This window comes from Triplophysa rosa, linkage group LG17 (assembly GCF_024868665.1).
Source record: "Triplophysa rosa linkage group LG17, Trosa_1v2, whole genome shotgun sequence".
Classification (NCBI taxonomy): domain Eukaryota; kingdom Metazoa; phylum Chordata; class Actinopteri; order Cypriniformes; family Nemacheilidae; genus Triplophysa; species Triplophysa rosa.
Window position 1 is genome coordinate 20,976,454 of NC_079906.1, and position 12,475 is coordinate 20,988,928.

A 12,475-nucleotide genomic window follows, 5' to 3' on the forward strand; every position below is an offset into this window, starting at 1 on the left:
AATGTCAAGAGGGTGAGTAAATGATGACAGAATTTTCATTGTTGGGTGTAAGGTACATTATCAAAACACAGCGACTGCCCTCTGCTGGATATTATATCAACTCCACAGCAGTGATCAAACAGGAAAGCATGCAGATGTTTCTATTCATCATAAAATACGTCAAATATATATTTACAAAGGTGTCTTCTTTTTTCAGTAGTTTTCAATATTTATGTGTCTCATAATCATTGTTGGTCTCTCAACTCTCAACTCTCAACTCAACTCAACTTTATTTATATAGCGCTTTTTACAATTTTCATTGTTACAAAGCAGCTGTACATGAGACATATTGACTATAAGCAAAACAATTAAAGTTGTACCTGCAAAAACAAGAAAAAGTTGAAAACACAGAAGACAGACATACCCACATACAAAACACTCCACACACACAATATGCACACGTACTAACACACAGACTATAAATTCCTATATGCAATATTAATTAAGTAAAACTTTAAAATTCTAAAGCAGCCCCCCGGCCAGGCAAATAGTGCAAAAAACAGTATGCAAATGGTGACGAGGAACCCAAAACTCTAATCGAGAAAAAAAACCTCAGGAGAACCCAGGCCCAACCAGGGGATTCCAGTTCCCCTCTGGCAAAAGCTGCTGCCTCTGTACAAGCTCCAGAGAGCTTGCACAACAAGGCTAAATAAAATAATGGTGGATTCTATGTTGTACAAAGAGTTTGAGTTATAGTCTGTCGTGTACAATGGCTCTTACTCCTGAATGAGACGGGAAAGGCCTGGAGTAACATCTAATGCTAAGCTTAAATCAAAACTCATTACAGACAAGGTTTTAGGGACTAAAACTGACAGAAGTAAGACAAAGTAAGTCTGAACTCAGAAAATTAAATCAAAATATTGATTATATTGAATGGGACAACTTATGAATTCATGTCTTTAACATTTATACATGCATATTATATACTGTATAATGAAGTACCGTTGCTTTTAACATTTCAAAACCACAGAGTTTGGATTGACGCAGTTTTTAAAACCACTGAACAAAAAAAAGCGATGAAAAATGATTGTCAGCTTGACTTCTTGACTTGGTTGAGGTTATTGTTTCTGGAAACAGGAACAATTAATAAAAAAATAATTCTCCAGGACATTTAGCTCTGCGACCACATACACCAACCACAGGCTTACCACTGATATTTTTTACAAACAAAACTTTCCATTGAACAGCAGCACGAAAGTGTTAAAAACAGGAAGGACTCCAATTAACCTCCAAGCAAATACAAATAAAACATCATTTAATGACTGTTTACAGGCCCCATTAAACTACACAACCCTTCTATGCAGTAAAGCAGACGTTGGTAAACATGCAGTAATCTTACTTTTATATAATATCAATAATGACATGCTATCTGTAATCTATTTCAGAAGAAAAGAGGCAAATTGGTGGTATGTTTCTATATGAAAATTACGTTTATTTGGACGGCAAATTTCAACTGCGTCATCATTTCACAGTTTTAGTTATTCACATTTACATTATAAAGGCATGTTACGAATACATTTTGGATAAGCACATTACAGAAGATTAAAAAAGAGCTTCTCTTTCATAATTCATCGTCACATGAATTAGAATCTGACCTCTGATGAACAAACTGCTGATGTTCAGTGTGCGCATCATGATGATGGTCGTATGTACAGCTCTGTGGTGAATGTGTAAAGTGAAGTTATCCATCACAATGACGAACTGTATATCAGGTGTGTTACATCACAGAGCAGCAGCAGGTGGCTGGGTAATCTTCAGTGTTCACTTCGAACTCATTTCCGTACACAAAGTACACATAGGATTTTCCTTTCCACATGTAGTTCACTTTGGTAATGGGAATCAGCTCTATTGTCTGTCTCTAGAACAAGAGTGAGAATACAGATCAATTAACACTACTTTTTATTTTTTGGATTTAGAAAAAAAACAGATAAAGGAGAATACAACATAAACTCTTATGCAAGAACACAACTACATCCGTACCTGTTGTAAGATGCGGGAGGTTTGGGCGTATTTGGCCAGGTGCTCTTTCAGAAGACGGTCGGAAGCTTGTGCGACAGACACATCAGGAAAACCCAAAACTGGATACAACTACAGCAAAGACACACACTGTTAATTCTCTTCTTTATTTTATAAAAAGTACACAATGATATAGCCATGTACACTGAAAAAAAGAACTTATAGAATTTACTTCATAAAATCATTTTTTTATTTTTTTAGTCAAATCTGCTGCTATAATTCAAGTACAACTTACTAACCAGAATAAAGTAAATGTATTAATTTATTAAATTAAATACATTTCGTTTTCGTTAAAATATCAAGTAAATGTTACTTAAAGTAAACAGAAAAATTACGCTGAACAAAAACGTGTGTAACTCAAACTTCACGGATCGATTACTTTCATATTGAAATATACTATTTTTTTTCAACATAGATGGTCAAGTAAGAAAAGACTGGTGGTCTCTGTACTGGCATTAGCACAGTTAAACACACAACTTAAAAATAATACCAAAACTCTCCTAAATCTCAAAGATAAATAAAGTCTTTCTTTTTACTGAAAACACTTAAAATGACAGTTAATCTTGAAAATTAATCTCCTAATGCAGTCAGATACAAAGCATGCTGGGAACTACAGATAAACTGCCAAGGTAGTTATATCTACAAAAATCATTTATGTAGTCTCAACACAAAATAAATAAGTACACTTAATTTGACCAATTTAAATGGGTTTAACATAATACAACTGAGTTGGGTTTACTTAATAATTTGTTCAATTAAAAATACTCAAACAAAATAATTAAAATCTTAACAACCAAAATGAGTAGATTTTGTTCCCAAGATTTTTAAGTTATTTTAACGATTTTTTTGTTAAAAACAGGAACATAATTAGTAAGTATATTTTAATTTTTTTTCATAAAATCTAACATGAGGCACATAATCATTTTTTTCAGTGTATGTGTACAATGTATAAGTTTGTGATTACCATATATTGGGAATCTTGAAAGAGCTGCTTTCCTGAAACGCTCTCAAGGTTTTGCACTTTCAGACCGCTTGACTGCTGTGCTACAAAATCGGCCTTCTCAGTGGTCCTGAAAAGATCAAACCCAAGCATTCGGTTTCACTTACAGGTCTGACCTGAATCAAAAGAGCTCAACCTCAAATCTTTACATTATTTTGGTCCCTATATGGCATGAGTTTGGTAAATGTGAATCTATAGGATTTTGTCATCCACCAGGAAAAAGCCTTACCATTTAACATTGACATTGATGTAGACGAGCAGCTGTCTCTTCCCTCGACAGGTCTCACACTGACGATTGCCTTGGCCACTACATGAAGAACAGCTGAAAGACATCACATAAAAATTCAGATTCAAGAGCTGCATTTGAATTTAACCGAGTAATGCACAGTACTGGAAAATACGTAAAATCTCAATTTAAAAAATACTTTTTCAGGTATCCATAATGAAAGTTATATCATCATTTATTCACCCTCATGTCACTACAAACCTGTTCTGCAGAACACAAAAGATATTTTAAAGGACGTCGGTAACCAAATGACATTGGCCGCCACTGACTTCCGTTGTATGGTCACAAAACCACTGAGACATTTCACAGATTATCTTGTGTTTCACAGAAGAAAGAATAATCTAGAAATAAAACAGGTGAAGCTCAAAGAGCTCGACTTACTTCTCTCGTCCGCGGCCCGTGCAGTGCATACAGCGGTCGTCGGTCTGACGATGTCCAGTACCATTACACCAACTACACACTTTCTGCACATGCACAAAAAAAAAGACAGATTTCATAAAGAGGTATTTTCAGTTATTTGCACTGAATAGGGATGTAACAATATTATCGATATTGTGTTATCGCAATAGCAAAATTGTCTTGATATTATGGTGGTCAGTATGACTGTATGAAACGATAGGTCTTCCAGTGTCATGACAAATCGAGTCCCCTCTCGAAATCGGTTGCCTTTAGGACCCCGCGTGATTCTATTAATTTCTAATGGGTACACTTTTTAGCGCCTGATTGCAATTCTTACAAAATTACATCACGATTTATGTCGCTAGTACTTTGTTAAAATGACCATTATTGTCTTTTTCACTTCATATAGTAGTACATAAATGAGGCTATTGGTAGTGAAATCAAACAAATCTCATTCTTACTGTTTAGTTATTTACTATAATAAAACCACGGTAATTTTGAAATATCAAAAGTGATGCTTTTTGTTTGTTAAGCAGATGTTGACCCAGAAATACTGCCGTGTATGTTGCATCAAGCTATATATGCTCATATGTTTTTCGTAAACTAAAATTTTAACATGTCATTTTAATGCTTTTATTTTACCCAGCGTATTTAGCTCGCTAGAAGCTAACTCAGCTTCGGTAGCAATACAACAACATATCGAGATAACAACTTTGTGATCAGGCATTACAACTACCTACTAAATTGGATCCTAAGTGGGCACAATTCACAAAGGGACCGAATTTTTCATGACACCGGGCCTAACAAAGAGAATTTTTGAAAAAATAACTGATGTTACCTTTGGCAAGGCCCATCTGGTGCAATTATTTTATTTTATAAAAGGGATTTTTAGGTCATTTGACCCATCTCATACTATAACTCATACCTCTAAGCAACAGTTATGATTAGATGATGAAGAAAAGAGGATGCGCATGGCACGTTTCCACTTTTAAATATCGCAACAAATATCGTACCGTGGACTTTACACCGAGGTATTATCGTACAGTGAGATTTTGATATTGTTACATCCCTAGTACTGAATAAAAATGTTTTGTAAATGTGTGGCCTGAATGTTGATGTTCAACTGAGAAAAGAGACGCAGAAACACAGTTCCTAATGAAATTCCCATGATGTCACTCACGTTTCCAGCCCCAGCGCATGTGGTACAGGGACCTCTTCCCATCCCGAGACACGTGTGACAGTTCTGAAGAACAATCAGAATATAACGCTCTAAAATATGAATGAATAAATGTAACATCTGACTTGGCGAACATCGATAGCACACAAAAACATAGAACAGTCATCATTCACCCTCACGTCATTCAAAACCTGCTTATGACACTTTTGTGAAACACAAAAGAAGATATTTTGAGAAATGTCTCAGTGGTTTTGTGCCCATACAATGGAACCAAACAGCTGCCAATGTCGTTTTGTTACCAACATTCTTCAAAATATCTTCTTTCGTTTTCTCCAGAAGAAAGAAATTCGTACAGGTTTGACATGACAAGACGACGAGTAAACGATGAAAGGATTTTTTGTGAACTGTCTCTTTTTTGTACATTATAGTAATTGCCATCATGTACTGTATATGAACAGATCGATTAGAGTCCGCCAAATGCATGAATCTAAATGTATGCAAAATCTAAATCTGTGATCTAACCTTGACAGAGGAGGTATAAGGCACTTTGATGGCCTGCTTCTGGTCCTGAAAGAAAGTTGGAGGTTTGGTTGCGATTTGCCACGGCGTCGGGGCAGGCTGAACACCGGCATCCACGGTCTGCGCTGTCAGACAGAGCCGATGAGTTATTAAGAGACGTTAAAAAGAGAACGGTTTCATCAGTGTAAAAACTGTGCTAAAGATTGTACACATTACGGCTCTATGGTGCTTTCAAGACATTTCTCTGTGTGTTTGAGTGATCTGAGATCTGTCAACCAATGGCATGTATTGAGGCATCACACCAACATGCAGTAATGATGGTGAGTGTCGTCAGAACATGTATAGAATGGAATTCCTGTTTTGCAAGACGAAACGCCTCACCCTTAAAGAAAAAGCCTGAGTCAAATTTCTGTCATCATTTACTCCACCCCCAGGTCTTTTGAAACCCTTCTTCACAAAGGTTATATATCAAAGAATCCTAAAGCTGCCTATGCTGAATTGTGACCACGGCTAATTCACAAAGAAAGTCACGTGGGTTTGGCACGACATGTTGCTGAGTAAATGACACAGTTAGTTTGAGTGAACTATCCCTTTAAGCAAAAGCTTCAACGATTAGTGAATGAACACTTCAAAACACGACTTTATTGACTACCTGTGTATGGCTCATTGCTCCATTCAGACGATCTGGACTCTGTGAACGTCTCCAAACGATACTGAGAACAGATAAAGAGCAAAACAGACCTCTGCTTATCACTACTAACCCTTGCTTCAACTTTAGTTCTACGTGTGAACATGGCGTTGTAAACAAAATGTAAAAACATCAGTTTGATACAGTCATAATGACAAGGTCTCACCCTGTAGGTATTAAACGTCTCCATGTTGGTTATAACTCCTTCATTGACAGGAGCGGAACTATAGCAACACTTGCTGGAGACGTATGTTCTGAGAGCCACCCGAGCTCTGTCCTCGGAGATGGAGGGAATTCTGTTACAAAGGAGAGAAGAATCAATGCATGGGTGACCTTAGACCAAGACATGCTGCTTTTCAAAAGGGTGTGTGACTGTGTCTAGTACAATGTTATCTAATCTGGCTCCTAGAGGCCACCTACCCTAGTCATGTAGTGTACTACACTAAAATCTGATTGTAGTGCAGTTTACTTGTAGTTTGTATTTTTTGTTATTATTGTTCAATCTTTGTTGTTCTGTCAATAAGCGGGTTTCCATCACTCTGGTTTTATTCGCATTTTGAAGTGTCGCATCAGAAACGAGTGATGGAAACGCCAAATTTCGAATTAAAAACCCTTAATTCGCAAAAAGTTTTTACGCTCGCTTGAGGTGGTTTTTCATTTTTGCGAAAAAGGGTTAATGCGAATAATGGGAGATGGAAACGCATTTGCCGAATAAATTCCTCCAAAAAGTCACGTAACTGCACTATGAGACGGCGTAACCTGACTAACCAGAGTAATGATCTTGTTACACAGCATCAGAAATGTTGTTATGGTCATTCTTAAATGCCTGAGCAAAGTCGTCAAAGTATTTCTGTAATTGCCTCTTAGAACTGTCACGACTGTGTTTCCCAAACAGTAGGCATCCACAAAAGCACCGCATTTATTGTGTTTCGTAATCGTCTGCTTGCGCAAGTATTATTCTATATGAAAATCATTATATTCCGTGGCTTCTCTTACTTTTCTTACTGATATTTAGTGGCAGTTTATTAGGAAAGTGACGGTTGACTATTTGGATGGAAACGGTGCTTATTCGGAAATGTTTTATGCGATATTCCAGTTTTGCGCATAAGATACATTCGCTACTTTGGATGGAAACCCGGCTAATGTTTCTAAAGGGTTGACTGTCTTATGCAAAAAAAAGAGTGTGTTTAAGCGGTGTTAAAAGTAGGGCTGTCAAACGATTAATTGCGATTAATCGCATCCAGAATAAAAGTGTTTACAAAATATATGTCTGTGTATATTCATTTTGTATTCGTAACAACGTACACATACGTGCATATTTAAGAAAAACATAAAATAGATGAATGACTTTACATTTATATATAATTTAAATTATTGTTAAATATAAATAAATACACGTAAACATTTCCTAAATATGCATACGTTTATGTGTATATAAATACAGAATTAATATGCACAGTACGCAGACATATATTATGTAAACACAAACTTTTATTCTGGATGCGATTAATCGCGATTAATCGTTTGACAGCCCTAGTTAAAAGTCGTTAATGACAGCATAGAGAAACTCACTGCCAGTCTGGCTGACTTGGGGCTTCAGGCAGAGGCATCGGTACAGTTGGCATTGGAGGTGGAAGAAACCCGCCTGTTTTAAGAAACACATTAATACCACGACTACCCACGAGCAGATCATTCACAGACGTGCTGGAGATGAGATAAAGTGCTCTGAACATGATCTGAGTCTGAGGATATTATATCCAAAACTGATGCTTCTTACCACCACCGCCGGCCATGGTTCCCTCATATCCCGGGACTGTGTCGAACATGCTCGCAGGGGGTGCGGAAGGCGCGGCCGACATTGCTAAATGAAATACAAACAAACCAGTCAGATCAGGGTTCTCTTGGTTTTGCATGACAATTAACACAACAGAAAAAAATTCAGTTTAACAACCACAGATATAATGTTGTATCTGTTGTTATGAATGGCTCTGCACACTTAAATACATATGCATACTATATATTGATACTATACAAATATATTTACTTGCTATATTATTTACTTGCTATATTATTTATTGCGATATCTAACCTGACTTATGGTATTAATGGTTCGTTTAAATACAAAAAACAAAACCTTCGGTTAAACAAGAAAACACAAATAGCTAAAATAGCTAAATATAAATAGCAGTAGGCAGTTATTATTAGTATTCAGCTGTTCAGACGGCTCAAGGATTACAATTAAGCAACAAAAGACTGCAATGAGCAACAGAACTTACTTCTCTTGAATTGCAAATAATCCCAAGAGTTTAAACTAATGTAGTTGAATAAGAATCCAGAAGCGGTGTTTTCTGGTGTGGAGTGTGTCTGTTGGCTATATGTACTTAAGTACATACATATGGTTTACATATGAGAGCTGCTGCTATAGGACGACGAGGGGTAGGTGGGATTATACAGAAAGGTCTTTTTTCATGAAACAAGTCATGACCAGCAATTACGAGAGAGAGAGAGAGAGAGAGAGAGAGAGAGAGAGAGAGAGAGAGAGAGAGAGAGAGAGAGAGAGAGAGAGAGAGAGAGAGAGAGAGAGAGAGAGAGAGAGAGAGAGAGAGAGAGAGAGAGAGAGAGAGAGAGAGAGAGAGAGGGGGGAGTGTGGCATGTGTGTAATGGAATGTTAGCCTTATAATCACTGTGAGAGCACCCTCAGTAATATGCCATACGAAAACTATGATTTCCCTATAATAAAAAAGAGCAACCCTTTCTTTTAATAGCTCGATTACCATTTGTATTACCAACGTTTTACAACAAATATCATGGTTAAACTATAATAGTACTGCTATAGTAAGTAAACTACGAGTAAACTCCTATAGTAAGACAATGGTAACTTTTTGGTTGCTATGGTTTTACTACAGTACAAATACCATATTTTAATAAAACCATGGTATAAGGGACTTAATGGTAAATATAAAGTATTGCGAAAATTTAGCATGGAAATCACAGTGTGTGCAATACAGAAGTACAGTTACACTTAAAGAAGTCGTATCTCCAAACAAAAGGAAATGATGAAACAAAATGAGGGAAAGTTTTTCAAGCACAGTATGACGGAGATTTCATACCACAGAGATGCGTTTAGACTATATGAAACTAACTGAGCGTGGGTGGAACATTGCGAGTGTTAAGAGAACACATCTACTCTACAGGAAATACGACAGGTTGTGACAGATGTTAACATGGATTATTCTTGAGAAGAGTGGAATAAAGCCCTATTGCCGTAGAAAACGACTTGTAAAGGACAATTGTGTTACAAGTTACATGTCAAATAACACGAGAAAGGGTCGACACATGGTTAAAATGATCATTTCATATGAAAAAATACTGTAGCATATTAAACTGTAGTAAACTGAAATGTAGCATAAACTATAGTGAAATGATAAACTGTATATACTGTAGTAGTAGTAGTATACTTCAAAATATTGAAACACTATCTACTAAAGTTAATACTACTACAGTAGGCCTATGCTACATAATTTATGCATGTGGCGTAATACGGAAGTTACAGTGATTATTACAATGAAATTGTCGTAACTTCAACCTCATAAAGAAATGATGGAAAATGATTTTTTAAGGATCTACAGTATAAAGGAATTGTTTCTGCCATCCGCGAACAGCTAGGCCACATCGCAAACTCTTACCTGCTGCTCCATACACTGGATTGACGGTGCCATAACCGTGTCCATAGTTGCTTTCAAAGAAAGTTCACAAGAAAGTTTAGTTTGTGCATTTTTGAAGCACGAGTCATCAATGTATAGATTCACTCTGCGCGTTGTCTCTTACCCAGCGATTGGTCTCTCCATTTTGGCAAAGGAATGTGAAATGGTTCCTTATATTGTTATAGCTTCCTCTTGCATTACTTAATCATGTGATCGTTTGGCTTCGTGAATAATTTGAAATAAGTGAAAGTGAAAATAAGCGAAACGAGTGAACAAATAGGCGACTGTTTATTTATTAGATACCGTTACAATGGCACGTTGTGTATTAAAAACTATACAAACTTCACTTCGGGGAAGTGCTGGGCTGGCGTGCTAAGTTACTTTCGTTTTAGTTTAGCGTGTCTGCGTGGGCTTTTACAGGTCAATCAATTCATTCGTTTGTTTATCACAGTAGTGAAATTAGTATACGCTATAAAATTGTATTTATAACAATGTCTGCACCAGTAAAAAAGCAAAAACTCCTTAGATAAAAAAACAACGTCACTGCTGGTGCGCAGGCGCAGATTTCAACAGTGGGCGTTGCTAGGTAACAACAAAGCGGTATCTATCTTTAAACATAGATATAATTATAAATACGGTGAGGAAAGCCAGGAAGATCTATGGAGTTATATTGCGGACTATATTAAAAAGGAATTGCAAACTGCATTTGCAAATGCGTTTTCTATTTGTTCGTGTCAAAATTGTGACATAATTCAAACGCAATTGCAAACCGTTTTCATTTGCATTTACGCGAACGTACAATGTCTGCCAAATTTCAAAAGGAAAAGCAAAGTCTATTTGCAAATGAATTACCCGTGTCTTACGAGTTACGACCCTGCCAAATTTAAATCGCAATAGCAATTCCCCATATGCCATTTCACTTCCTCTGGTGTCGCGTATTAAGCCTGCCAAAACTCAAATGAAATCGCAAATCCCTTTGCATTTGCGTTTCCTCCGACTTGTACAGAAACCTGTCAATCAATGGCGGGGGTGGGCTTATTCAATGGGGCGTGTTTGTATCGGGAGGTGACGTCATTCACCGTCGCAGTGGTGTCAGTCAGTCCAACGCTAAGGTGACACTGGTTGTGGCTAAAAGGGTTTCAGCTACAGCTAAAAGCCAAAATAACAATAATGGAACAAATGAGGATCAGATGCAAAGTTTCATATAGAGAAAATCTTTACAATGAATCACAATTGCGGTACTTAACAAGTATAATTTAAAGAAGTTCAACGGGCTCGATAAACAGATGAACACAAACAGTGGTCTGGTGATCTCAATGAGCTACCAATAAAAGTCATATTGAAGCCGTGTGGATTCATCATAATTACATGAATTTCTCAGGTTGGTGCATCAGCTGATGGGCTCATTTACTGCACATGTTGTTGAAAAGGCTGTTCGGAAATTAAATTTTAAATACAGCAACAACTCCATCCAGTAATTTGTAGATGACAGCTACTTCTGTGTCCAGCAAACTCACTAAAACACTGGAGGACAAGTTTGTCTTTGTCTCACTATGTTATGATACACAAATAAAGAGATGTAGAATTCACGTACTTTTGTAATTTATTATTAACTTGTTATACTGTATGCATAATGAACAACAATGATAATGCAGGATGCTGTTTATTCATACAAAGTGAACATGTTTTGTTATGGTTTACAACACGTATTAATCATGATGCAAAATACGGTCACAGTGTTGTCAATAAATGTCATGTCCTCGCTTTGACTTCGGAGTACTGTGAAAACGAATATCATAAACAAACATGTGTAGAGGAATGTTGCAGAAGGTGATGATTATCCATCCTGCACCGAAGTTTCACATGCTAAGTGATGCCGCTCTGAGCCCAGAGTTCCAGCGCGAGTTATTTCCAAACAAAAAACCTGAAAACTGCACTGTTTTCAACGCCGATTGTGAGTGACTTCACTCCTCATGTGTTTAGCTGTATCACATGTATGTATCTACTTAAGTTCCAGTCGACGGTGAAGGATGTCACTTCCCGATACAAACACGCCCCATTGAATAAGCCCACCCCCGCATTGATTGACAGGTTTCTGTACAAGTCGGAGGAAACGCAAATGCAAAGGGATTTGCGATTTCATTTGAGTTTTGGCAGGCTTAATACGCGACACCAGAGGAAGTGAAATGGCATATGGGGAATTGCTATTGCGATTTAAATTTGGCAGGGTCGTAACTCGTAAGACACGGGTAATTCATTTGCAAATAGACTTTGCTTTTCCTTTTGAAATTTGGCAGACATTGTACGTTCGTGTAAATGCAAATGCAAACGGTTTGCAATTGCGTTTGAATTATGTCACAATTTTGACACGACAAATAGAAAACGCATTTGCAAATGCAGTTTGCAATTCCTTTTTAATATAGTCCGCAATATAACTCCATAAAGATCATCAGTGATTCCAGCCACCCAAATCACAGGCTGCTCTCCTGCTGCCTTCGGACGCTCTCACTAAATCCTTGGTGTTTCGAGTCTGACGTCATCACGCAACCCTGTTTTTTGGCAAGTTTAACAATAGTAGGCTACTCATCCAGCAGACACTTTTTGTGGTAAAATTTGTTTCTCGGAGGGGAAAACTAGTAATAAAGCA

General features: G+C 37.1%; 1 protein-coding gene across 2 annotated transcripts; it reads right to left on the reverse strand.

The window, feature by feature from the left end:
* Positions 1-235: 235 nt before the first annotated feature.
* On the reverse strand, positions 236-10,370 carry ssuh2rs1 (ssu-2 homolog, related sequence 1). Of its 2 annotated transcripts, XM_057356104.1 has the most exons (13): positions 9,953-10,370; positions 9,811-9,860; positions 7,902-7,985; positions 7,697-7,769; positions 6,291-6,420; positions 6,089-6,149; positions 5,440-5,561; positions 4,921-4,983; positions 3,723-3,805; positions 3,285-3,377; positions 3,020-3,125; positions 2,020-2,127; positions 236-1,897 (listed from the first exon to the last, which is right to left on the reverse strand). In XM_057356104.1, the coding sequence occupies exons 1-13, from the start codon at positions 9,970-9,972 to the stop codon at positions 1,757-1,759; spliced, it is 1,134 nt and encodes a 377-aa protein (XP_057212087.1). In that variant the 5' UTR covers positions 9,973-10,370; the 3' UTR covers positions 236-1,756. The 2 variants fall into 2 exon arrangements, with proteins under 2 accessions (XP_057212087.1, XP_057212085.1); XM_057356102.1 differs by lacking the exons at positions 9,811-9,860; positions 9,953-10,370 and adding an exon at positions 8,401-8,779.
* Positions 10,371-12,475: the final 2,105 nt, after the last annotated feature.

Excerpts from the sequence above, each read along its gene's own strand:
- ssuh2rs1 (XM_057356102.1), bottom strand. The coding sequence starts at position 8,515 with ATGTACTTAAGTACATATAGCCAACAGACACACTCCACACCAGAAAAC. Across the intron at positions 4,984-5,439 it reads CTTATACCTCCTCTGTCAAG|AACTGTCACACGTGTCTCGG; the intron begins GTTAGATCACAG and ends ATTGTTCTTCAG. Across the intron at positions 3,378-3,722 it reads ACGGGCCGCGGACGAGAGAA|CTGTTCTTCATGTAGTGGCC; the intron begins GTAAGTCGAGCT and ends GATGTCTTTCAG.